Source organism: Dasypus novemcinctus, chromosome 10 (genome assembly GCF_030445035.2).
Source record: "Dasypus novemcinctus isolate mDasNov1 chromosome 10, mDasNov1.1.hap2, whole genome shotgun sequence".
NCBI lineage: Eukaryota > Metazoa > Chordata > Mammalia > Cingulata > Dasypodidae > Dasypus > Dasypus novemcinctus.
This window is the reverse complement of record NC_080682.1, coordinates 111989734-112015824: the sequence shown is the minus strand read 5'-3', so window position 1 is coordinate 112015824 and position 26091 is coordinate 111989734. Positions and strand designations below refer to the sequence as shown.

General features: G+C 50.2%; 1 protein-coding gene across 8 annotated transcripts in view; it reads left to right on the top strand.

The window, feature by feature from the left end:
* Positions 1–26091, top strand: part of TENM4 (teneurin transmembrane protein 4) — an 801291-nt gene that overhangs the window by 706485 nt on the left and 68715 nt on the right. For all 8 annotated transcript variants that reach the window (XM_058306052.2, XM_058306055.2, XM_058306053.2 and 5 more), the window contains 2 exons: positions 17133–17252; positions 23188–23449. In XM_058306052.2, coding sequence (XP_058162035.1) covers positions 17133–17252; positions 23188–23449 — 382 coding nt within the window. The remainder of the gene's footprint in view (positions 1–17132; positions 17253–23187; positions 23450–26091) is intronic.

Sequence of the window (26091 nt, the reverse complement as noted above, 5' to 3'; positions counted from 1 at the left end):
CACATATGCATATAGGTTGTCCTGGAGAATAATGAAATGGGAAGGGGGGAGGGAAGGAGGAATGAAGGAAACATCTATTTTTACTTAATTTTATGCTGAGGATTCAGGGTCCACCGAGGTTAAATCATTTGCTAAAAATAGTAGTAGAGGCTGGAGTAGAAATCAGCTCTCAGATCATTGTTTATGTATCTGTCTCCTTCCGCTAAATTTCACACATTCTGAAAGCAGGGACTATTCATTGCTCCAGACTGACAACACTTAGAGCAGGGCCTGAAATAGTATTTGCTCCAACAAATGAGTGGATAATAGAAGTTTCCAAAACATTACTGTAAAATTTCCTTTTCCCTGACATTTGCCTGAATCATCATGTGCCTGCCCCTTGCCAAGTGCAAGACAAAAGCAACCGCTGTCTAGCACTAAGTATCCTCAGACTGAGCCCTCTGAAGAGCAGCTGAAGTGATGGGAAACATAGACACTTGAGGCAGCAGGTGCTTTTCTCATTAGGCGACCTGTTTGGTAGTCCATGATCTTGATCCGGGCCAGTGGTACAGTGCTTATTTGCATAGTTGAGGTAAAGTGAAATCAGTCGCCCAGTTTGGATTTTAGCTTTCTTTCATCTGAGGAAGTGTGTTATGGAAAGTGCCTGGAGCTTGAACCCTGGCTTACTGCTTTCTAGCGTGTGCAACCTTGGAAAATGATTTAACCTTTGTTCACCTGCCTCCAATTTTATATGGCCAAGAGTAGTAACTGTTTCATGAAAGCCGTTGAGAGGATTGATGAAATAAAGCACCTAGCACAGGTTGTACATAGTAGGTGACCTGTAAATGGTGGCTCTTATGAGAGGACAGAATGGCATCGTGAAAATAGCACAAGCTTTGGCCTCAGATAGACCTCTTACATCTACTTTCTAGCTATATGGCCTTGGGCAAAATAACTTACCTGAGCTCTAACTTCATCATCTGTAAGGTCAGAATAATAACTGTCTATTTGGCAGGGTTGTTGTGAGAAATAATTTTTTTTAAGTTTACAGTAATTTTCCTCTCTTTTAACTTGAAATGTGTTTATTGCCTAGCTAGGCATATACCTTGGCTGGTTACAGGATTGGATGGAAATTGATTTTAATGATCCTAGGAATGGCTAGTGAAAAGGTGTGGACAGACACATTTTGCCAAAACTTCCTGGTACCAGCATTGTGACAGTAGACACAGATCAGTAGCCTGGAAGAAATCGAGTTTTAGTTTGATGGATTTGATCTGGTCATCTCCAGCACACTTCAGTGTACCTTCATGTACTGTTCCTCAGATACCACAGCAATACAAATAATATCTTCAGCATCGGTCCTAAGAAGAACATTTTTAAACTGTGTATTAAGGCTCAACCTAGAACCATCCATGCCAAAAAAAGTGCTTGCTAATTTGATGGTAGTGGCGGCGGTGGCGGAGCTTCCAATCCAGTTGTTCAGTTGGAATGCAAGTTGAGGGTAACCTGCCCTCCAGGAAAGGCCACCCACCCACCAGAGAGGAGCCAGCTTGACTGGTGCCTCCTCGCGGGAGGAACGGAAAAGGCGGCATTCCGGCTGGCTTTCAGCCAGGAGCCTCGTGAGAAAGGAATCCAGGGGCACTTCTCCAGAGAGCGGAGCTTCCGACGGGCAGGCAGACATGACCTGGTGCCTGAGGAGAACAGGAGGAAGACCTGCTCGAGGCAGACAGAAGCCCCTGCCCACCTGCGCCTCGCATGCTGAACCACGATTTGTAGTCTCTCGGGTTCCATTCAATAAAGGAAGCAGGCTATCACCCAGAGCCCCAGCAGCTTCTCTGGGACCAGGGAGGAAATGCGGCCCCAGAGGTATAGCTCCTTCACGTGCAGACGCCCAGGCGCATGCTGGACTCAGAGGTTCAAGTATGAGGCACGCTAGGACCTCAGCTGCTTGGGCTCCTGGGAGGAGGTGGCACTGACCAGACAACCCTCAGTGGGGGAAGCGAGCAAGCCAGTGTTCGGTGCCCAGGGCTCCCCCCAGGAGCTCACATTCTCAGAGGCCCAGCCCTACGCCTGGCATGAAGGAGTTGCTCCAGGAGTTATAAGGGTGGTGCCTTGGGATTCTCCGCAGCACCCCAGCCGGTGCCAGAGGTCCTGAAGCAGGGGTCGTCCTGATGGAAGGATCGGCAGCAGCTACCCAGGATGTGAGGGCCCCATCCTCACAGAGTGGGCTCTGGGCTTGGCTGGGTTCCATGTAGGAAGCCACAGAACATGACTCAAAACTGAGGCAGAAGTCCTGCCACATGGACTTAGAGCAAGGAAGGCCTCCCCTGGGACCCTCTCTCGTTCCACCGCGTCCCCAGAGCCCAGCACAATGCCTGGCCCGGAGCAGGTATTTAGTAAAGATTTAATGGGGGTAGGAGCTTTAGCTGGCATTCTGCCTCTGCCATCCTGAAGTGGTGGAGTCATGAATGACCTCAGCTGATGGAAAGTAGAAAGGGGCATAGAAGACACAGGAGCCACCATCACAGATTAGGTGGCTTGAGCACCGTCTCCCTTCCCAGTCAAGTGCCTAGCCCTCACCTGGTGTCCTGGGGAGAGCACAGTGAAGGGCACCTGCTATGGAGACTGAAAGAGGGTGAGGGAACCACCGAGGTCGTAGGTAAAAGAAGGATCTCTTGTTGGATTGCCCATGCAAGGACAGGTGCCACGACGCAGACTGCGAGCGCAGGTTCAGGTGCTCGGGAAGGGAGGGTAACATGAAGGCATCTCCTGGAAGGACCCTCGAGGCAGAGCTCTTTCCCACTGTTGGCTGTGTTCTCTGGGGAATAACTCATCAGGTTTAAAGGGCTGGAGGTGGGGCAGATAGAGCATCTCAGTGAATAGTTGCAGGTTGCCAACGCCAAGCTTAGCAGATTGCAGAAGGCAGTTCTGAAAAAGAACCTCCACCAAGTTATCTGAATATCAGTTCAGCATACGTTTGAGGACACTGTATTGGTCAGAGAAAGAGTGTGACACTGTGGAGTCTTCCTGGACTCGGCGAAGGCTAGTCAGTTATCAGCGCCCTCAGGAAAGCGGGTGGGTGCGACAGGGAGCTCTGAGAGTCAGCTGACGGGACACACTGTGCCCAAGGAGAAAGGCTGGTGGAGCCAGGGCGCTTCAGGAAAAGAAGGGTGGCAGGCCAGCACGTTCATCCCAAACGAGCGGGGTCAGAGCCTGTACAGAGGAGAGATCAGGCTGGGTCGGAGCGGAACAGAGCTGCCCAAGAGGAGCAAACTCAGCCGGAAATAGTGGCCCAGCGACCTGCTCTGCGCCACGCGAGGCAGAGGAGGACGGCGCCCCTGGCCTATCGCTCTGGGGGCGCTGCGAAGACCCGTGCCTTGTTCTTCATTGACCCATGTGTCCACAGAGGGCTTGGCACAGAGTAAACCGCAATGACAGACGGAATGAAATAATGAGTCAGTCTGTCAGTTGCTGCTGACCTTACGCTGAGTCCCCAGAGGGAGGCCGGGGCTCTGAGAGCCCAGAGCAGGGCCCGTCGCTCCACCGCAAGCCTGTCTGCCCGAGCGCCACAGCAGGAGCCTGGCTCAGAGCAGGCAACCTCAATGTCTGACAGTGTAAATGAAGGAAGACTTCCTGCAGGAGGTGACCTTCGGCCTGAGACAAAGATTTCAACAGGGAGGGTTGGTGTTTAGAGCACTGTTTATCAGACTGCAGCTCCCAACCCATCCATGGGTCATGAGATCAATTTTGTATATCACAACGGATCCTTTTTTGTTTAAACAAGTAGATTTACATGGAATGGGGTAGAATGGAGTGGAAAATATCAGTGCAACATTGTAAAATGCTAAGTGTTTGTTTGGTGAAAACTCGTTGCAGGTCTATGTGTGTGTCCTGCTGGATGAGCTGTATTGTTTACTGTAGGGGTCAGCCGAACAGGGTGTGAAAAAGGTGGTCTAGACGGAGTGAGGCCTGAGCAGTGGCACGCCTTTTCAGGAGAATCGGAGAATAGAGAGCATTGTGAACTGGTTAGAGTATATCTGTGATTTTTTTTCCAAATCAAAAGTCAGGAGACCTGCTCCAACCCTTGAAATCCAGAGGGTCTTGGGAAATCTGAGGTACACAGAAGCAGAGGGGCCTGGGGGGAAGGAAGAGCACAGGGGCCTCTGAGGCCAGAAGTGGGCTTGAGGGGCTGGAATTGAGAAAGCTCCCACCCTGCCCTGGTCACCCCCCAGGTTAGAGCATTTCATCTCAGGTAGAACTTAAACCCCGTTGTAAACAAAGGGACATGACCCCGATGCCACACAGCTCTTCACAATTTCTTTTGTGCCCTTTATAAAGGCACATAGTTTACCGGGATTTTGAAAGCAAGAGCTTGCAAGAAGGGGGAAAAATGGCAAGGAAGGAGAAATTATCGTGTGTGCGGTGTAATTTTTGATCAGCCCACTGCATGTCGAAAGCCATACACTGGTCTCGGAGGAAAGCAGTGATGGAAGCAGATTTGCTCACCCACCCCATCCTGGTCCTCCGGCAGCCTTAGATAGCCCTCAGAGAGCCTGAGCCGTGGAGAGCATCTAATGGAGTTCAAATAAACACCAGCTTCCTGACAGCTGGCCTCTGAGCGGATTTATTATTGAATTATACTCTGCGTTTTAAGAACAAGCTGAGCTGACAGGCTACCCCATCAGTTTAAAATAAAAGAAAGACAGACAATGATAAATTACCCCGATGGAAGAAGGTAAAGATCCTGCTTCCTCCAAAATGTCAGCCATTATATATTATTCATGTTGGTTTTTTAAAAATCCCTCCCCACATTGAAATGAATGTTTATGATGATAAAGCAACTAGGAGAATTCAATTCAAAGATGTAGGCAGCGACTTTTCACATCATCCTGATGGCCAGCTAACAACTCCTCTGCCTCTTGATCGTCCCTTTACTGATTTCAAAAACGAATTACAGTCTCTGCTTTGTAGCTCAGGCTTGTTCCTAGTTGTCCGTCACGGGGTCATCAGCAGAGGTTGCAGTGGTGAAGTGAAAAGTACTCAGGGTTTAGCTCGAGAGGACCTGGATTCCGATTGTGAGAGCTAAGTGACCTTGGACAAGTGAGCCTCAGTTGCCTCATCTGTACCATGGGGTTACCATTCCCATTCCTCTGGGGTATTTGGAAGATTAAATGAGATAAAATCCCCAGAAGCACAATGGCTGGCACACGCCACGCATTCAGCACTAATACGTACCGTATACCAAGGAGTTTGCATGTGTCAGGCACTGTTTGAAATGCTTAATAAATACTAACCCGTTTAAATTTCCCCCAGATCATAGGACATAGGAACTTGATCATCCTTGTTTTACAGAAGTTAGGTGACCTGGCCAAGGTCACATGGCAGAGCCAAATTCAGAGCCAGACCCCACTGGTCCTAGAACCCATGCCCAGAGCCTTTGCTCTTCCCTGCTTGCTCCTTTATGTTCCTGTCAGCATCTTCAGTTTGGAAATCCATACATTGTGGTGCTACTACAACCCCCGCTGACCCTGACTTTGTCTCTCATGATGTTCAACATACTGAAAAACCAATGTGCAGTGAGGCTTAGTGCTTAAGAACACTGGCTCCTTAGGCAGGCAACTCAAGTTTGAATCCCAGCCTGACCTTTCATTAGCTGTGTGACCTTGGACAAGTCTCTTAACCTCTCTGTGCCTAACCTTTCTCATCTGTCATAGGAGGACAATAGTACATACCTCATGAGAATGTCCTGAGGATTAAATGACATGTAAAGCACTTAGGTATTGGGGCAATAAGCATTCAATGAGTCTTAGCAGCCGTAACTGCCAGTAGTAATAGTGTTAACATTAGGACTAGCCCTAGCAACAGCATTAGTACCATGTAGGTTTGAGTATTACTGTGCGTGCTGGGAGGAAACCGAGAGTCTCGGCCTGCAGCATCCGTGTAGTCATGGAATTGATGCAGAGGTCTAGCAGCACAGCGCAGCGGGCGCCTGGACCTCTGGGACCTCAGGCCTTCGCAGTGGAAAAGGAAACTCCCAGGCCAGGGAGAGCCCTTGGCCCAGCAGCTAGGAGCAGAGCCTGAGGGTCGGAGAACCTGCATCCTAGGTAAGGGCTCTTCCAAGCAGTAACGCTGGTGTTTGTAAGTCAGCGATAAGAGGTGGAAATATTTGGAGAGCCGTACTTCACCTTATGAACGTAGTCCTCGGTGGACTGGGGGCTCAGCACTTACAGACACCTCCGCCTGAGTCTAACTGTCCATCCAGTCACATTCCGAGGCATCAAGACTTGTCTCTAGGGGAAGGGTAATTGGCCCAGTGGTTAGGGCGTCCGCCTACCACATGGGAGGTCCAAGGTTCAAACCCCGGGCCTCCTTGACCCGTGTGGAGCTGGCCCATGCGCAGTGCTGATGCACAGAAGGAGTGCCGTGCCACGCAGGGGTGTCCCCCACGTAGGGGAGCCCCATGTGCAAGGAGTGCGCCCCATAAGGAGAGCCGCCCAGCACGAAAGAAGGTGCAGCCTGCCCAGGAATGGCACCGCGCACAAGGAAAGCTGACACAACAAGATGACACAACAAAAAGAGACTCAGATTTCCGGTGCCGCTGACAAGAATAGAAGCGGTCACAGAAGAACACACAGCGAATGGACACAGAGAGCAGACAAGGGGGCGGGGAGAAAAAAGAAAAGACTTGTCTCTAAGTGAATTCCACGGTGACTACCTGTGATGAGGACAGATGCTACCTCTGGACAGTCCTTTGGCAGGAGAGAGAGATCCGGCCATGCCTGGCTTGTCTTCCTACCTCAGCTGAGGCCACGTGGCTCCACTGAGGGGCCAGTCCTGACTCAGGCTGTAGCCCCAAATCCAAACTGAGGAGAAGGGTCAAGTGACCCCAGCAGCTCAGCCTCAAGACCTCCTGTAGCCTCACCCGGTACTTGTCAGCTCTGCCAGATGTGCATTTGCTGTGTCCCCAGACCCCAGCCTTGTTTTCTGAGTTCCTAGTAGAAGCACCACCCAGGGCAAAGGCTTGCGCTCTCTTGCCAGGCTCCCCACCCCTGCCACATCCTGCTCTGCCCAGGGACGAACGTGGTAACCTGGTGACACACTGGCCGTCCGTGTCCTGTCCAGGGACCCCTGGAAGCCCCCTCACCGGGTCTCGTCCCTTGAGTGACACTTCCCTTGACCACCGCCCGAGTGCCGCCGTGTGCCTCAGCTCCAGGCTGCCGAGCTGGGCTTCCTCCAGGCCCCCGAGCTGCCTCTCTGCCCGGCACCAGCCAGCCCCACGCCCACCCCAGGAAGTGGGCCTAATTCTGGCCCATCACCATCTCCCCTTTCCCGTAATGGAAAGCAGGACCTGCCCTGTGTGCTGACAGAAGACAGGACCCACAATCATGGAGTGAAACTGTCCTCTGAGAAGCCGAGTCTGGAGTCAGGTTTTTAGCAGAGCTGCCTTGTGTTTTTCTAACAGCACACACCACCTCCTGAGCAGTCCCTGGAGCAGGCCTCTGGCTGCACAGCCCGTCTGGCCACACGCCACACAGCACATGTCCCCAAGCACCCTGGCACTGCCTCAGAGCTGCGTCCCTCAGGCCCGGCCTGCCCGATCACCAAGGGACAGTAGCCTTGCCCTCCAGGGGACCTCTCATAGCCAACCTCCCGGGCCCGCTTCTCCTCTCCCCCCTAGAAGCGCAGTTGTCAGCAGCCAAGCGTTTGGTTTCTGTGTGTGCTTTCATTGGCCACAGAAGAGAACCCAGAGGGTTCCTTTGGGAAAGGACTCCACCCCAAGCGTGCCCCTGCAGCGGCCAGGTGTGCCCCGGGCTGGTGGCACTGGAGTGGGCGCCAGGATGTGATGCCCCCTGCACGTCTGAAGGAGCTCAGCAGCCGCGGACAGCGAGAGGCCGCCAGCGGTGACGCCTGGTGCTGAGCTCGCGGGAGGCCCAGCCCAGGGCCCCTAACATCTCTAACGGTGCTGGTCGCCTCGTGGGGGATGACCCCAGGTGGTGTGCAGGGCAGACCTGCAGGCGCCTGGGCTCTGGGGCTGACGGAGGGGAAGACCACCCATTTCCAGATGTCATTGGCCTCCCCTGTAGAATGGGGTCCTGGGACTCAGGCACCGTGAAGACACTTCCAGTGTAAAAATTACACTTCTCCTATCAAGCTGCAGCGTTCTGGGGATTTCTTCTTCCCTCTCCCAAACATGCGCAAAATGTTCTGAAAGAAAACACTTTTTTCCGTGGTGAACTGGAGCGCTTCCATGCAATGTTTATTCCACACTCCCAGCAAGTGATCTGGAAGCGTCTGCTGGAGTCTAAACTGAGCCCAACTGCAAACAGAAAAGCGGGAGCCAGGGCACTTGAGCCGAGACTGGCGCTGTATTCTAACCGTGGGAATGTCTGGGTTTCTTACTGTAACGACTTGGTAGGTACCTCCCATTTTTATTCCCTACTAGCTTTACTCCCAGATTCAAGGATCTTTAGAAGGTCAAATTATATTTATACTAGAATATGAGTTCCTCAGAGGTAGGGACTATGTCTAAATTTCTGTTAATTATTTGACAAATATGTATTGACTAGCTGCTGAGAACTGTGGAAAATACGCCTATGAACCCTATCCTATAGTTTCCATAAGTAAATAAGCAAGAAAATCAATGAGTAAATATCTTCCTTACCATCCAGCTTTGTGTATAGCACATAGTAGGTGCTCAATTAAAATTCCAGTAATTGAACCCTCTTCTCATTTACCTGGTCTTTGTCTAAGCTTCTATTCTTTCAACTCATACATCTATATGTGTGTGTGTGTGTGTGTGTGTGTTTTACTTTGGGCCATCTATAATAACTACATTCATAATTTCTTCTCCTACCATCTTCTTTCACTAGTTTAGCCATTCATTTCTTTATGCAACATTTTCAAGTGTGTACCCTATGCCTACTCTTGTGCTAAGCGCTGGAGATACAGAGATAAAAAACACCTTACCCTCAAGGAACAGTAAAGGAAATAAGGCATGAGGACTAATAAATACACTTTACTGGGATAAATACATTGTGTTTTGGGAGTGCAAGGAAGGGAGTGGCTACTTCATACTAAGAAAATCAGGGAGTGCCTCAGTGCAGAGGCAGGCCTGAAAGGAGAGATTAGTGGCAATAGGGAGAAAAGACATTCTAGGCAGCTAAAACAGGAGGGACAAAGGCAGGCAGGCGTGGAAATGCCTGGCAAGGCAAGGATCTGAGCGGTAGTTGAGCACGGCTGGAGCACAGGGTGTGAGAATGGAGAAATGGGCTGTGAGCCCAGGTGATAGACAGGGCCCCAGGCAGTGCCTGAAGGCCTCCTGTGCCAGGCTGGAGAGTTTGGGCTTTATCTAGAGACAGAAAATACAGAAAATAACCTGCAGACATGGTAAAAGAAGAATGATAAGGATAGAGTTTGGAGAACTCGGGGTCTTAGATTTGCAAGATACCTCAGGAGATTATCGGTCTTACTCCCTGCCCTCCAGTAAGTCAAGAATTATTAAAAGTTAAGTGATTAAATCACGTTTTATTGATTTTGACCTAAAGCCATTGTAAGGCATATGTAGTAAACATAACTTCAAAATAAATTATAAAGAATAAAGCACAACAAGGAGTTGGCCTCTGAATACAGTCATAGAAAGTATATTGGAGTTTATTTCATAAAAAGAAACCATCAGACACACACCCCATCACTCTAGTGCAGTGCAGTGGTTCCAGCGTGGGGCCCAAGGTGGTCATTAAGGTGCAGGAGGAGACTATTAGAAGCTCTATCTCTGTTTAATTTTTTATCTTGAAAAAATAATGTGCTTTTGCGGAATATTGGATTTTCACTGATTTTCTGCTTGGTCGCCCTGTCAGCTGGACCAGCGCAGTGGGTATTCTGAGGGAGGTTGGGATCGCATCCTTAGGGCGATGACCAGTGGACCCTCCCTGGTTTATGCTAGTGGAGCACACGATTGCAGTGTGTATGAGTGTGCGTGTGTGCGCGTGTGCACGCTTATAGAAAATCTAGTTTTAACTGAACTTACTCATCAAACGGTCAAGTGGCTTCAAAAGATTCCTGCAGAGTAACTACGGATGGAAGATAATACTAACAGTGCAAGTACAAGCAAACAAGAACATGATAGCACATTCCTTCTACTCCTACTGCACTGTCTTCCTCAACTACATTATGAGGTTAAAAACAGTAATGACCTATCTCATCAGATCTAAGAAAAAAGTTAACTAAAAAATTTGTAATTATCAAGGATCTAAAGAAGGTAAAACAAAAATTTAAGATTATCATGAAGACTTTGAAGTACGACTTTCGAGCCATTAAACCTTACACCAAATATGTATTATGCCTTCCATTGTTAGCTAATGATGGCAGCTTAGATGGATGATTTAAAAATAAATATACAGGCAGCGGACTTGGCCCAGTGGATAGGGCGCCCATCTACTACATGGGAGGTCCGCAGTTCAAACCCCGGGCCTCCTTGACCCGTGTGCAGCTGGCCCATGCGCAGTGGGATGCATGCAAGGAGTGCCTTGCCACGCAGGGGTGTCCCCTGCGTAGGGGAGCCCCACGCGCAAGTCATGCACCCCGTAAGGAGAGCTGCCCAGCACAAAAGAAAGTGCAGCCTGCCCAGGAATGGCACCACACACACGGAGAGCTGACACAACAAGATGACGCAACAAAAAGAGACACAGATTCCTGTGCCGCTGACAACAACAGAAGCGGACAAAGAAGACGCAGCAAAAAGACATAGAGAGCAGACAACGGGGGTGTGGGGGGAGGGGAGAGAAATAAATAAATCTTTTAAAAAATAAATAAATAAATATAAATACATCAAAGGAGCCTGTTCAAAGATGCTTACAGAAAAAGGTGTGCAATCAAAAATGTTTCAAGAGCCCCTCTATAATGACGTGAACTCTGATTTTTGAGGCAACTAAAATAAATTTAAACTCTCAGTTAGGTACTTCTCAGACAGTAAGTAACCCGAGAGATTAAGTGCCTTTCTCAAGATCACATAGATAATAATAAGTGGCAAGACCTGGATTTGAATGTGGACTCCCCAGCCACTCTGGGAGGACGGGGAAAGTCCATTCCCCTGCCTGGACCTGGCCTCATCTCTTCAGTGAGGGTTTAGGAGACATGAACTGAAGGTCTCGTCTAAGGTTTTATGATCAGGGAGTTCCCAAGAATATGTGTCTGGGGGAAGACATCAGGTTGGAAAAGCTGGTTAAGGAAACTGAGGCGGAAAATTTAGATGGACAGCTAGAACGAGAAGCCTGCAGAGCAGCCCGTGTCGCCCAGCTAGCAGCAGGCTTGGGAGCTGCAGAGTTGACAGTGTCAGCATTTGACTGCAGAACCCCGTCAAGGTGGTCACTTGACAGGCTGGGAAGCAGGCTTCTCCTCCACCCTGCAGTAAGGATCTTAAAAGGCTCGGGATAAAGTGTAACAGATGCTGTAAAGATCAGCGTTCAATCAGCATGAGTTAGCAGAAAGCAGTTTAAAAAGGGTTTGTACAAGTCAGGCGTGTAAATCCATTTAAAGCATGCAATGCAAAAGGAGTGATTAACATAAGCAATGGTTGCATAGAGTAGGAAAGACTTTAATGCAGAGAAAGGCTAGAGTTCCTACTTACCACCTAGATCCCAAAATGATTGTTCTGATCCCCTGAACGTCAACTTAATTAGCTGCTTTCATTTAACGTCTTCAAAGCAAGAAGTCGTAGTGATGAGGAGGCTATAGATTCAAAGCCATCAGTCTGTGAACAGAGGCCGAGTGAGTCCTCCGAAGAAAGGCAGCTGAAGGGGCCCAAACCTTCCATGCCATTTGGGTTGGCCAGCTGGACAGGCTCAGCCCTTCCAGGCCTAGGTTCTCTACCCAGAGCCCTGTCCAGATCGAGTAGCCCAGAGTCCTCCAGCATGACCTCTACCCCATGTTATAGGAGCACATCGGTTCTTTATTCATTCAGTAAATGATTTATCAGGAACTTTCTCTGTGCTGTGCACTCAAACTCCTCCAGAGCGCACACCTGTTTTTTGAAGAGTCTTTCTGTTGGCCACCCAGGAATGGGTGGACATCACCCATGCTCAGATCTGAAAACGCAGTAGTGAGGAAGAGGTGGTCTCTGTCTCCCAGGAGCTCATGACATGCTGGGGGAAATGATTGTCCCGACAGTCTGACCATACTCAGAGTAGCCCAAAGGGATGGGAGAGGTGGATAATGCTCGGTGAATGCTCCAGCCGGGCCCTAATGGGTAAGAAGGTGAACAGAAGAGGCGAGAGTTCCCAGACAGAGGGGACAACTCAGAGATGAGATTGAGCTCAAACTTTGTATGAGCTCCATTATGATCCCGAAGCCACTGCGTTGTCGGACTACTTGAGCTGGAGTGGAGAGCACCAGATTATAACAATTACAAGTTCTTAAATGTGTGCTTTATATCTGATTGGGGAAAACTTCAGGCTGCGTTTGACAAATGACAGACGGGAGGTCCAAAGGGATGAGGTGATTACTCAAGGTCACACAGTCAGTGGCAGTGGCAGAACCAGGAACTCTGACTCTGTACCCAGGGTTCTTTCCACCACACTACCCAGCACTGCTCCCTGAGTGACTGTTGAAGGTGCTTTTATTTGTGTGATTTCTTTGGGGGATGATTTTGTCTCTCCTGCAGTTTCTTCTCTTGCTCTCCAACCTGGCTGCTGTCCTCAGGAAGCAGTCAGGCAGACGTCCCCACCCCCCAGGTGTCAGCAAGGCCTGGAGTGTAGAGGTGGACTAATGCCAGTACGTTTGCTGCCCCCCTTGGCCTGGCACGGGTGCTCCTTCCTGGCAGAGTTCACCCCGCCTAATCGTTTGTTTTGCATCCCAGCTGCCTGACATATGCCAGGCCCATGTGTTGGCTCACTGGTGTCAGAGACAACTATACTAGGGCATTTCTAGTTGGCTTTTGTGAGCTCCAGAAAGCAAGTGGGGGCCGAAATTGATGCATTTCTATAACCCCAACACTCACCACAAAGCCCGACTCATAGTAGGTGCCCAGTGTGCTAAGTTAAAATGAGGTGAATTTTAGTGACTTTGGGTATATAACACAGTAGAAAGAGTGAGGACTTGGAAGTAAGAAGACTTAGCTTTGAATGTGAGCTCAGCCAGCTGAGCTCCTTGCCGTGAGACCTTGAAGAAGTCACCTCTCTGAGCTTCAGTTGCTTGATCATTATTTTATCTCCTCCACAAACTCTCAGGGTCAACATCCCAAGCCTACCCTAGCCACGGGAGATGTGGCCCCAGCCCTCCTCTAGCATAGCTATGCAAATGAGAACAACATAATCCGATGGCAACTGCAGTCATGGTGAGGTGTGGAGCAACCCAGAGGAAGAGGTGATTAATTGTGCCAGGAGTTGGTGACAGCTTCAGTGGCACTCTTGGGATGAGTAGAAAATAACATCCCAACACTCCTTTATGCCAGGACAGTGACCAAGGGAAAAGAAGACCCCCTGTATTAGTCAGGGTTCTCTAGGGAAACAGAATCAACAAGGGATATCTGTCAATAGTATGTGATTCTATAGGAGTCTCTCATGCAGCTGTGGGGATGCACAAGTCAAGGTTCCGCAGGCAGGCTGCAACCAGGGGCTGCAATGAAAGTCCAGTGAAGGTTCTTGATGAGTTCTGGGAGATGCTGGCTGTCCAAAGACAAGTGGGAAATTCTCTCTCAATGCTAGAATCACTTCCCCTTCTAAGGCACTCAACTGATTGGGTTAAGCATCACTCGTTGCTGATGGCAATCTCCCTGATTGATGTAATTATATGATTTACCACTGCAGTAAAGTCAATGGTGAGCAAAGTCCATAAATGCCCTTGTATTACAGTTAGCCCAGTGCTTGCTTGACCAAACAACTGGGCACAATTACCTGGCCAAGTTGACACAATAGTCTAACCATCACACACATCAAATATAGGACTAGCAGTACAAGGATGATATGAACCAAGTGGGCACCAAGTTGGTGGCAGTGATCTGCTCCCTACGTCAGTGGTTTCTCACCAAGGTGGTCTTCTCTTACAGACTCTCACCGCCAAAGCAGCTCCCATTGCTTAGCCACATCTCCTACACTGAGCAGGTGCCTGGCCTTAGTTTGGGGTCAGTGGTCCTGTGGTGTGCAGAATTTGGCTACTACCAGGTCACCAGAACTGATCATCAGGTGGTCAGGAATCTTGCAAGCCGGTTGTTAAACAGCTATTATTAAAAACTAGATTGTATAATTTAAAACAGAAAATAAGTTAGAAAATTATATGAAAAGTAAAGGTAATATATATTCAAAGTTATCACTTCCTAATTATTTTACTATACTTCACTCTTTTTTTTTAAAGATTTATTTATTTATTTCTCTTCCCTCTCCCCCCACCCCGGTTGTCTGTTCTCTGTGTCTATTTGCTGCATCTTGTTTCTTTGTCTGCTTCTGTTGTTGTCAGCGGCATGGGAATCTGTGTCTCTTTTTTTGTTGCATCATCTTGTTGTGTCAGCTCGCCCTGTGGGTGGCGCCATTCTCAGGCAGGTTGCACTTTCTTTCACGCTGGGCGGCTCTCCTTTCCGGGCGCACTCCTTGTGGGTGGGGCTCCCTTGCGCGGAGGACAGCCCTGCGTGGCACGGCACTCTTGGGCCCATCGGCACTGCGCATGGGCTGCACACGGGTTAAGGAGGCCTGGGGTTTGAAACGCAGACCTCCCATGTGGTAGGCGGACACCCTAACCACTGGGCCAAGTCACTTCCCTATAGTTCACTCTTATCTTTGCTCTTGAGGTAGCCCTCAACATGTAGGACTATGTTGTGTTTTCGGTGGAAATGCTGTATCACAGTGAGCTGCCACGCCACTCTTAACAGCTCTGTGTTTCGTGGCATCACATTGGTACCACAAAATCAGCCCTGGTGGGAATCTTTACACCATGGAGATGAGCAAGCATTACAAATTAAGGCTGATTTTCTTTTTGTTTCTCTTCTTTCTGAAAGCCATTTGTTAAACACTGATGGTACCAGTTAAGCAATTGGATGAAGAAAGCAAGCATCAGATAGCCTAGCACTCACATCTTTTCAAACCTCCCTGGACAGAAGCATGTGGCAGGAGAGACATTTCAGGGGCCCCCGCAGAACAGACTTCCCCATCTCCTTTGTTCCAGGGAAGCCTGCATGTTAAGCTGGGCTTTCTTGACAATTGAAAATCATGGTCAAACAGAAGGAGGATGGAAGTGTTTTTCCCCAGTACTTGATTCCCGAGCCAAATGCCTGTTTTGGCAAGAGGCCTGTATGGCCTGCAGGGGCACAGGGAGTCAACTTAATCTTCTCCAGAATCCAGAGCAACCCACAGGAGCCTGAGCTAAAATTACAGCTGCTCTGCCTTGCCGACGTGGAGGCTACATGATAGCCAAAACGGCGCTGATTTAGTGCCTCCCAATTATCAGGAAATCCTGAAAGTGAGATAAATCAGAGGAGACCGGCCTGCCTGTGTCTGAGGGGCAGCAGGCCAGGCAGCCCCAAAAAGGAAAACATCCCCAGAGAGCTGGTTATTGTCCAGGCAGAAGCGGAAGGCACAGGTTTCAGGAGAAAATGGATAGGGGCCAGCACCAGGAGATGAGATCTGTTAGTAATTCCCTGGAAGGACAAAGTTCCAGCAGTAAGAAATTCAATTTTCCTCCATTAAAGAGCGCATCTCTCAGCACCAGCTGAATACAATTGATGGAATAAATCTTTCCCATTAGCGGAGAGATAATTTCACATAAATTTATTGGGAGACCTTCAGAGCAGGACTGAGAGTCTTTCCTGAGCCTCGCCCGCTTAACTTGTTTGCCTTGTAATTGCATTTAGACCGAGGGCCTCGGAAGGAAACCACTGACTGAATTAGCATTAACCAGATTGCGTGGAGTGAGGTGCAGTGGGACTGGGAGCGTGAAGCATTGTGGGTAGTTGTTCTTGCCTTCAGAAGGACAAGCTGACACTAGTGAGACCAGCTGCTTACAAGCCTGGTGTTAATTGCTTTTCTCATCAAACAGAGAAAAGTTTATCACCCTAGGACGGTAGAGATGTGGGCACCTAATAAAGCAGGTGCCGAGTTTGAAATCTTTCTTTCTGAAAGCCCCTGGGCCTCATCAGTAGCTCTACCTTGGGCCAGGAAGAAAGAAAAAATAAACACCTTCCAAACCAAGGTGAGTGAAGAAAGCCATCCAGGAGCAGCCTTTGCGTTCTTGCCTCAGAGTTGTCTTGCCCTGAGGGCCCTCTTCCCCCGCCCTGATGCCGTGGGACAGTGATTCCAGTCAGGCCTTCCTTTCCACCCACCGCCTGTGGTAAACAGACGCGTCCACGGCGCCCTCCCCAGGGTCGGGAGGCCACGTTCCAGGCCTCACTGTGGGTGAGAATGTTGGGACAGGGGTGCCCGAGCGACATTTGTAGGCAGAGGGAAGAACGCTGCACAGGCACAAAGGCTTCACCCAACAGCACAAGCCTGGCCAGTTTGGGAAAGTCAGATGGTTTGTTGTCTAGAATAGAGGAGGGGAGCAAGAGGGGGAAGCTACGGCGAGACGGAACAGGTTAGAGAATCCACTCCAAGGAGATGCTCATGTCTGCCCTTCTCCTACTTCCCATGCCAGATAAGAAGCACCTTCTATCCTGTTCACTTTCTTGTATGTCTACTTTCAGCCTAACTATTAGTGATAATAATGACCACAGCCCATTTATGGAACTCACTCTGAACCAGGATGAAGAAACCAAGGCTCAAAGAGCTGTCACATACTTGTACAACAAGTTCAGAGAGCTAGGAAGTAGTGGGAGAGTTGGGATTTGAACCCAGGTCCCCTGACTCCAAAATCGCCACACATAATTACACCGTTCTGCCCTCTGAGATCAGCTTTATCTCCTTACAGTGTGTAATATAGTATCTTCAGGTAACTATGCTAGAGTGAGCTATTTGAAAACACCTCCTAACAGTCATTCTTTTGAGGACACACTGATGCCATAAACTGAGGCAATCTGAAAAAAGGAAGTTACCGTTTTTCATCTTGAGTAAGACCCGTGAGCCCCTGCTGCAAGACATGTCTGCGTGGCATGCCATCTGTCTCCTGACACCTGGGGGTTCCCTGCCTGCGAGGCTCAGAGGGTCAGATCACGTTGTTCTCTTCTCTTCCCGCAGGCACGCGTGTGTCATCCGTGGTCAAGTGATGACGTCAGATGGGACCCCGCTGGTTGGCGTGAACGTCAGTTTCGTCAATAACCCTCTCTTTGGGTATACCATCAGCAGGCAAGATGGCAGGTAGGGGACCTGTTGCAGACCGGAGAGCGCGAAGGCTCCGCCCCGCCTGCCTCCCTGCTCTCATGGTCTTGCCCATACCTGATGCAGGCACGGGGACCTGGAAAGAGCACGGACGTGGGCTCCGCGCACCAGCCCTCGAGTGCCCAGCTCCACAGCTCACTGGCAGTATGACCCGGTATCTGACTACAGCTACAGATTGAGCCGTTTCTTTTTGTTTGGTTCTCAGAGTAAGCATGGGGTACCTTATACATGCCATCCTGCTCCATGGCTTATGGCACAAAATCGGGAAACGTGGACCACTTTTGACAGACCCAGCGGTTCCAGAAACCGTAGCCATTCCTGTTGGGTGGTTTCCATCCTGCTACCTCCTCGGTGCATGGAAGGGACTAGCAACCTGCCATTGTATGATGACAAGATTCTGACCTTCCAATTCCTCTGAGAACTATCAGTAGAACAAAACAAAGTTTCTTTAGTAGCCCTGTTCTTCTTGCTAGCTATGTGTCCTTGGACAAATATCCTCACCTCGCTAAGCCTCAGTTACCTCATCTGTGATGATCCTAATATTCTCTGCCTCACAAATTGGTTGTGAGGATTAGATGATATAATGGATGGAGAAGCACCTTGTACATAACAGGTGTTTAAGGAATCTTAGTTTCCTGCCTCACTCTGATTCACCGCTGCATTTCCACTGTCTGGCACATAGTAAGTCTATAATAAATACTATGTGTTTCTTAAAATTACAAAATATAAAGCACCTAGAAGGTAATGGTTACAGAATGTACAGACAATGAGAATATTTTGGAAAAAAATGGAAAAGGAAGGGGGAACATGGAGTATTTGGACCGTCAGTGGCGACAAGTCCTCTATATTTAATAAAATCAGGTGGTGTGGTCCATCTGGCTAAGTGTGGGCCCATAAGGTTGCTTTTCACTCTGTGTTGGAAATTAAGCTTCTGCCTGATTGATTTTAGCACCTCTTTAATCCAATATCAGATGTGAACATGTCCCGGCCGAGGTGATAATGAAGTAGAGGCTCATCTGTTTGCAGACATGTGTGCCTCAGAGATGGGGCTGGCAAGCTTGGCATGGTGCGCTCCCGCCTCCTTCCCTTCCCTCCATGTGAACGGGAAGGAGCCCAGCTGGATGAGGCTGGTGGCCAGACCAGTCCACTGCTCCCTGCCCCACACCGCCCCCTCCCGGAAGCACCCCCCACAGACTTCCGCCACAGCAGAAGGAGTCTCCTTCATGCTTTGTCCTCATGACCTTCTAGTTCTGGGCTGCCTACATTATGGAAGTGGCAGATATGAGCATCCTCAGCACCCGGTATTCTGACTATGTTATTACTTGCTATGAAGCAATCACCAAAAAGAAGCCTTTGGGAGAAGCGGATTTGGCCCTGTGGTTAGGGCGTCTGCCTACCACATGGAGGTCCGCGGTTCAAACCCCGGGCCTCCTTGACCCGTGTGGAGCTGGCCCACATGCAGTGCTGATGTGCGCAAGGAGTGCCCTGCCATGCAGGGGTGTCCCCCGCATAGGGGAGCCCCACACGCAAGGAGTGCGCCCCGTAAGGAGAGCTGCCCAGCGCAAAAGAAAGTGCAGCCTGCCCAGGAATGGCGCCGCACACATGGAGAACTGACACAACAAGATGATGCAACAAAAAGAAACACAGATTCCCATGCCGCTGACAACAACAGAAGCAGACAAAGAAGAACATGCAGCAAATAGACACAGAACAGACAACTCGGGGGGAAGGGGACAGAAATAAAAATAAATAAATTAAAAAAAATTTTTTTTTAAAAAAAGGAGCCTTTGGGGAGCAGATGCAGCTGAAGCAGTTGAGTACCTGCCTCCCACATGGGAGGTCCTGGGTCCAGTTCCTGGTGCCTCCTAAAAACAAACAAACACACGAAAAACCAACACAGGAGAGCCGATGTGGCTCAGTGGTTGAGTGCCGGCTGCCCACATACAAGATCCTGGGTTCGATCTCCAGTCCTGCTACCTCAAAAAAAAAAAGGAGCCTTTGGGGACTGCTTTTTTTCCCTCTGTGAGTCTTACCAGTTACTCGCGTGAGTTGGGCCTGGTCAGGTGGGTCCATGAAACACGCCAGAGTCTGGCATACATTTGGTGGCCCTTAGGAAAAGCTCGCTAGGACAGCCAGGCTTTGCTTTCTCCTGTTGGTACTGGCCCGCAGTCTCTACCCCCTTAAGAGAAGGAGGGGCCCGGGAGGTCAACACTAGCTCTGTTTCCTATCCCAGCCTCCTGTGGTACGTCATAGTAGCCAGGACGGCTATGGCTTGGAGCTTGAGGTTTTGAACATTTCTTTTCCAATCCATTATGAGGCTTAAATTGTCTCCCCAACTCAGACACTGCACAATGCATGGGGAAGCCATTGCTTGTCCTCCTGGTGCCCAGAGATCCCCGTCTGTCACACGTGCCTGGGTAATATCTCACCCCTTTCCCTCCCTGTCTTCCCTGACTCACCTTCTTCCTTACCTCTCATGCCCAGGAGAAACTGCGAGGCTGGAGATGATCAGTCTGTGCAATCAGACTGAAAGTTCAGGGGCAGTGACTTTGTCTTCCACACTTTCCAGGCAGGCCCTGTGAGACCCTCACCCAGCAACCCCTGCCCCCACTCGCTCCCCCCACACACACACTTGCTGACATTCTGGACCTCAGTTTTTAACAGGACCCCATAAACAGAAAAATAGCAGAGAAGTGAGGCAAAGAAATCATGAAAAAGATGGAAAACGGAAGTCATGAAGACAAATGAAAAGAAGAGCAGACAAAAGCAGCAGCTCAGGCTTGTTGAATTAAGAAATGATGACACAGTACCTTATGCCCAGGGAATATACGGGCACTGTGCTTTTCCAATCCCGTATCCCATCCGTATCCTCAAGAACCCTGCCAAGTGATCTGGATCATCCGCTTCGTTGCACGCGGTGAGGCTCCGGGAGGCGAAGGCTCTCGTCTGTGGAGCAAGTGCCCTGAGCTGCCACACCGGCCTTCCTTTGAGGTGGGACTCCTGTCGCATCTGCACAGCAAGGTTTCCTCTCCAGCTGCCCCCAACTTGCTCACAGCCCTGAAAATGCATTTCTTCATGTTTGCTTTCCCTCCCTCCCCACACCCATGAAGGGAGGCTTTAAGTCTGGCCAGAATTCTGTTTGACGGCTCTGTCAAATGTTCTGTCAAAGAAAATGATCTGTCAAAGCGCAGATGCTGTTCAGTTCTGTGGCAGAAAAGTTGTTCTCGGGGTGTTTCCCATGGCTATCCTCCCAGAATGCCAAAACACCAACTCCTGGTTCAAAATAAACACCCGCCTTGCCTGGTGTTTCTCTGTCATTATTTATGAAAGCATCGACCCGGAACAAGCCGATGAGGAGCCGGCAAAGGATAGAAGAGCCAGGGTTTGGAGCACGGGGCCCGAATCTGGAGACACCATCTTCCAGGAGTGAGATTTGGCATCAGGACAGGAAAGTCCGGTGCAAAATCCTTGCAGCTTCTAGAGCAGGGAGGACCAGGCCGGAGCAATGGGGCCAACTCCACAAGGTGGACTTACCAGGGACAAAGGCGGGGCCTGCATTGGGGTCTCTCAAGCCATTGCCCAGGTGAGAACGGGTTGCCTTGCTGTAACAAGTGAAAAGGAGTTAGGAGACTTAGTGGCCAGTCCGTCCAAAAGAAGTTGACAGTTTCTCACTGAGGCATTCGTTCTACAAACTTTTAACCAGCAAGCCTTGGGCTAGGTTCTGGAAAGACTTAGCAGACTCAAGCGATGTCCTTGTGCCAGATTGCTAAAGGAGGAGGTACAGTGCAAGGTGCAGTGAGCGGTACAACCAGGCCGATGTGGAACAATGGGACCCCAAGGAAGGGAGCTGTTATTCCCACTCGGGAAGGCTGTATAGAGGAGGTGGCGCTAGAGCTGGCAAGTTCGATAGTTAAGAGGAACTCGCCATCCAGCCCTTGAACATGCAACCTAAACTACTAAACTAACAGGACTCTTCCCAAAAGATGGCTCAGTCAGGGTGGCAGCTGTGGCAGAATCAGATCCAGTGAATAAGGAGCTATAAGGAGAGGGACCCAGGCTCAATTAAAACCAAACAAAACAAAATGAAAAACAACTTTCTAGCCTTCAGAGCTAACCAAAAGTGGGGCAGAGGTAGCAAGCTCCTCGTCACTGCAGGTATGCCAGTAGGAACTGAATTACCCCTCGATGGCAATGATCCCTTCTAGAAGAGACTGAAGCATCAAACTGCAGGAGGGATTGGATCACGTGACCATTAAATTTCCTTCCAATAGTTCAGCAGTTACTAGAGTTTAAACTTTCTGTCTTTAGAGAAGGGGAAAGGACTCAAAATTCTAGTCTGAGATCTTATTGCACACTGAACCTAGCCCAGGGCTTCTCAACCTTTTTTGTTCCACAGCCCCTTTTGCTGGGCAGGTGAAAACCACAGACGCCTTACTAAGTCCACACTCTACTGTGTGTTACGTAATAAATAGATCACTCCCTCACCAACACGTCCCCACGAGAATAAGGTTTTATGGGATTTCCATTTAAGGTCCTGGACCCCTGGTTGAGAGCGCCTGCCCTGGAGTCCTAAGTAGCAGCCAGCCACTCTCCTTAGCTGAACAGACCTGGCCTGCAGGTTGGCGACACAGCTTGCTTCCGCTGCGCTTCCTCCCCAGCTGTCCAGAACTTAAGGGCACCCGGCCTCCCCCCGTGTGACTGCAGCACCCTCGGAGCAGGCTCTCTTTGGGTTTTTGTGCAGGTGACAGGAGTTAAGATCCCAGAACCCAAAACAGAGCTGCTGGCAAGTTTCTGCCTCGGTCGTGTTTGGGCATAAAATATTTGGGGGTGAGACAAGGAAACCTTTGCCTACACAGTTCCCAAAAGCCTGAAATCCACACTTGACAAGGGAAGCCCAGCAGAGAATCATCTAGGGTGGGAAAGGCCTGGAGACCCCATCACAGAGCAGACCTGTCTGGTGCAGTTTCAGACAGAACTAGGACCCAAGGAGGCAGTGCTGCTCAGATGCCCTCCTCGTCTAAGGGGCCAGTGGGCCGAGGCTGGACAGCCAGTTCTCAGAGCCCTGTCCCTGGGCTCACCTCAAATGGGAGGCTGGAACTCAGTGTCTCCTGGTTCCTCTCGTACTTCCAAAAGATACTCTGATTTCAATCGAGCCCATCTCTAACTGCTTAGCTGTTTTATATTCCCAAAGACCTACCGTAATGGGAGGTAAGATTGCAGTAGAGTTATAGCAGCTTAGTGACTTAAGAATAATTAGTTTGAACCTTTGCATCTTAGAGATGAGAAAAACAAGGATCAGAGAGGTTAAGTGACTTATTCAAGATCACACAGTAGTTCATGGCAGAACCAGGCCTAGCCCCAGGGTTTTAACCCCCAGGCCAGGTCTTGTCCTGCCTTATTCTGCTGACTTGTCACTGGACGTCAGCTCTCACACAGTTAAGAAGCTATAACTTGGAGCTGTCCTGGGTGGTGCTGCAGGGACAGATGCTGGACATTGTGTGTCCTGCCATGGCCCCTGGGTGGACTGGGGAGAGTGTAAGCTACAATGTAAACCACTATCCATGTGGTGCAGCAGTGCTCCAAAACGTATTCACCAAATGCAATGAATGCGCCACGATGATGGAGAAAAAAAGAAGCCGTAAGCGCCAGGAGCGCCAGGGCAGGGCTTCCCTGGCTGTCCCATGTGCTGGCAACGGGTTCTCATAGCGGCGCTTATTAACTGGCTTTCAGCAAATTGTGGCAAATCATTTTACAGCACACGCTTTCTGCATCCTCACTGCTGTGTGTGGCTGCAGTCACGTCTTACAGGAAGCCCTCAGACCTTGGATGTAACCGTCTCTCCTTTCCTCTCACTCTCTCCTCCTCCTCTTCCTTCTCCCTCATGTCCCCTTTTCCCTGCCCACCCCCCCCCCAGCTTTGACCTGGTCACCAACGGCGGCATCGCCGTCATCCTGCGGTTCGAGCGGGCACCCTTCATCGCCCAGGAGCACACCCTCTGGCTGCCTTGGGATCGCTTCTTCGTCATGGAAACCATCATCATGCGCCACGAGGAGAACGAGATTCCCAGCTGTGACCTGAGCAACTTTGCCCGCCCCAACCCCGTCGTCTCCCCGTCCCCGCTGACGTCCTTTGCCAGCTCCTGCGCAGAGAAAGGCCCCATCGTTCCAGAAATCCAGGTACTCAGCCGAACGCTTTTCCCCGGGCTTTTGTGCCCTTTGGCGGTGGAGGGTGCTCTCGGGGACAGGCTCTCGGAGAGAAGACACACCTCTGTGAGGCCTGTGCAGACCCCATAGCCGACCTCGCGGAGCCCAGCCCCCGGCCCACTGCGGCCGTGGTGTCAGCGCCCGGGGCCACCCTCTTCCACACTTAAAACACTCGCAACGTGTGACCGACTCCCGCTCCTTTTCCACTCTGCCTTCCAACTCCCTTCCCCTTTCCTTTCCCCAGCCTCCGGTGTCCCCTCTCATTATTTTTGCTTAAAAAAAAATCTTTATCCTGATAGGTCCTCCCAAGAGGACTAAGCCCAAGAGTCCCAAATAGTGAGCATTATAATAAAGAGTAAACGCCTAGCCCATAGTATGTGCTCGATAAATTCTGGCTGTTATTATTAAAAAGATTATTTTACACATGCCAATTAAGGGTTGCTTTAGCTCTTATCTATACACCTGGCGTTTGACTCGATTATCAATAAAGGGAAGTAATTGGAAAAGACTCATTTTAATCTGATGGAAACTGGGATCGACTTGTTCTCTGACAAAGCTCTGCTGAGTCGAATGTCCTCTTCCAGTCCCCAGGTCTATTTCTTTTTTTTTTTTTTTTTTTAAGATTTATTTTTATTTATTCCTCTCCCCTTCCCCCCCCGCCCCCCCCCCAGTTGTCTGCTCTCTGTGTCCATTTGCTGTACGTCCTTCTGTGTCCGCCTGGATTCTTTTCCGCGGCACTGGGATTCTGTGTCTCTTTTTGTTGCGTCATCTTGCTGCATCAGCTCTCTGTGTGTGCAGCACCACTCCTGGGCAGGCTGGACTTTCTTTCGCATGGGGCAGCTCTCCTTATGGGGCGCACTCCTTGCGCGTGGGGCTCCCCTATGTGGGGGCCACCCCTGTGAGACACGCACGCCTTGTGCACATCAGCACTGCACATGGGCCAGGAGGTGGTGATAGGCGGATGCTCTATCCGTCGAGCCAAGTCCGCTTCCCCCCAGCTCTACTTGTAATGGCAGAGACCGAGGCCGGGGGATGAGGCGAGGTGGTGCATAAGCCCAAGCCGAAGCTGCCGTCCTCCGGCCCGCCTCCTGAGGCCCCCGCCATGTGCCCGTTAACGGGCTGCCGGAGCTGGCGGGTCTGTGCGTGTGGATTTCATGTCTGGCTACGCAAACACGTTTCTCGGGTGTGCCCTGTTGAGTCGCTTCAGACGACAGCCGTGAGATGGAAATACCACCCTCCTGAAATTCTCATTGGGCCCACAGGTAGAAACGCAGCTCCTTTTCAGAGATTCAGCGCTTGTCTCCTGTCTCAACCACAAGGCTGACCTTTCTTCTGAAATGGTTGTCAGTGGAGACAGAGTTTGCTGGAGAGAAGTAATTTGTTACTTACTCCTGCCTCAGCTCCAGCTAGACATTTTTTTCCCTGGCCCAGGGACTTTGGAACAAATGCCCCCCTTTGCAGTGCTGTCTGGGAGGGTGCAAGCCCATCTGGGCCACAAGCCCTGCTTAGTACCAGATTCATGAAATACATAAAAACAAACTCCAGGGTTTTCCCAGTCCTGTCACTGCTTAGCCTTTGCAAGTAGTGGGAGATGTAAATTTAAAAGGGGACGTTAAAGAAGGTGGATATTTCTGAGTATCAGGGCAGCACTTCAGCCCTGCTTCGAGTCACCAGGGTAGAACCCCGCTTTGCCTGGCCCTTGTAAGCTGTAACTTAGAAAGCTTGCTTTAGTTTAAGCCCAAGCCTTAACATTTTCTGTGTTCAGGAAAATGGGCTGGAGAGGAGATCTTACCCCCATCTCTAAAGTGGACAGAACGAGAAAGACTTTCTTTACACACCTGGTCCCTCTGTGAACGTGAGGGTGGAATGATCACTGTCCCTTAAATGGACTCATCAGCCTCAAGTCGTTCATCTAACGTCCCATCTCAAGACAGCCCAGAGCATCGAGCTCATGAAAGTCGGCTGCTTTCGGCCTGTGCCTGAGCCTCCTGGCATTACTTCAGAATGTCCTGCTTGGACCTGAGCCCATTGCACCCCGTAGATAAAGTGCTGCCCTCCCCGCCGCTCTGTGGGTCTAACATTGGTACAGGAACCGGGGACCCTGGTGAGTGCAGGAATCCAAAGGGCCAGCTCGGCGTCTTCCTGCAGATGAGCTGGGGCATCAGCCACAGTCCTCGGCACGGGTGCTCTCCACTCTGCAGCATCATTTCTTTGGTCAACCTCTCCTAGTCCGTGTTTACTTTCCTGAAAAGGAAAGCCATTAGAAACAAATCTTACTGGAGGGAAGGTTTGAGAGAAGACTCCTCTTTCCTGCTTCAGCATGTGTCCGCATTAGTCTGAGAGGCAGTCTCGTCTTCGTGGCTGCTCCTTCAGCACCAGCAGCACGGCAGCCTCGTCACCCGTTTCTTGAGTACACGCTGGGCATTTTGGTGCATGACCGCCCTCACCCTCTCAGTAATTCAGTGAGCAGCCTGAGACTCGGCGGTCACACCGCTGTGCTAGCTAGGACGACACCACTGGTAGATGAAAGGCCACTTCGTGCCACGTAATTTACCCACACTACCCAGAGAACCCTCCCCGTAAACCAAGGATGCCTGTAGCGTCACCCTGTTGTA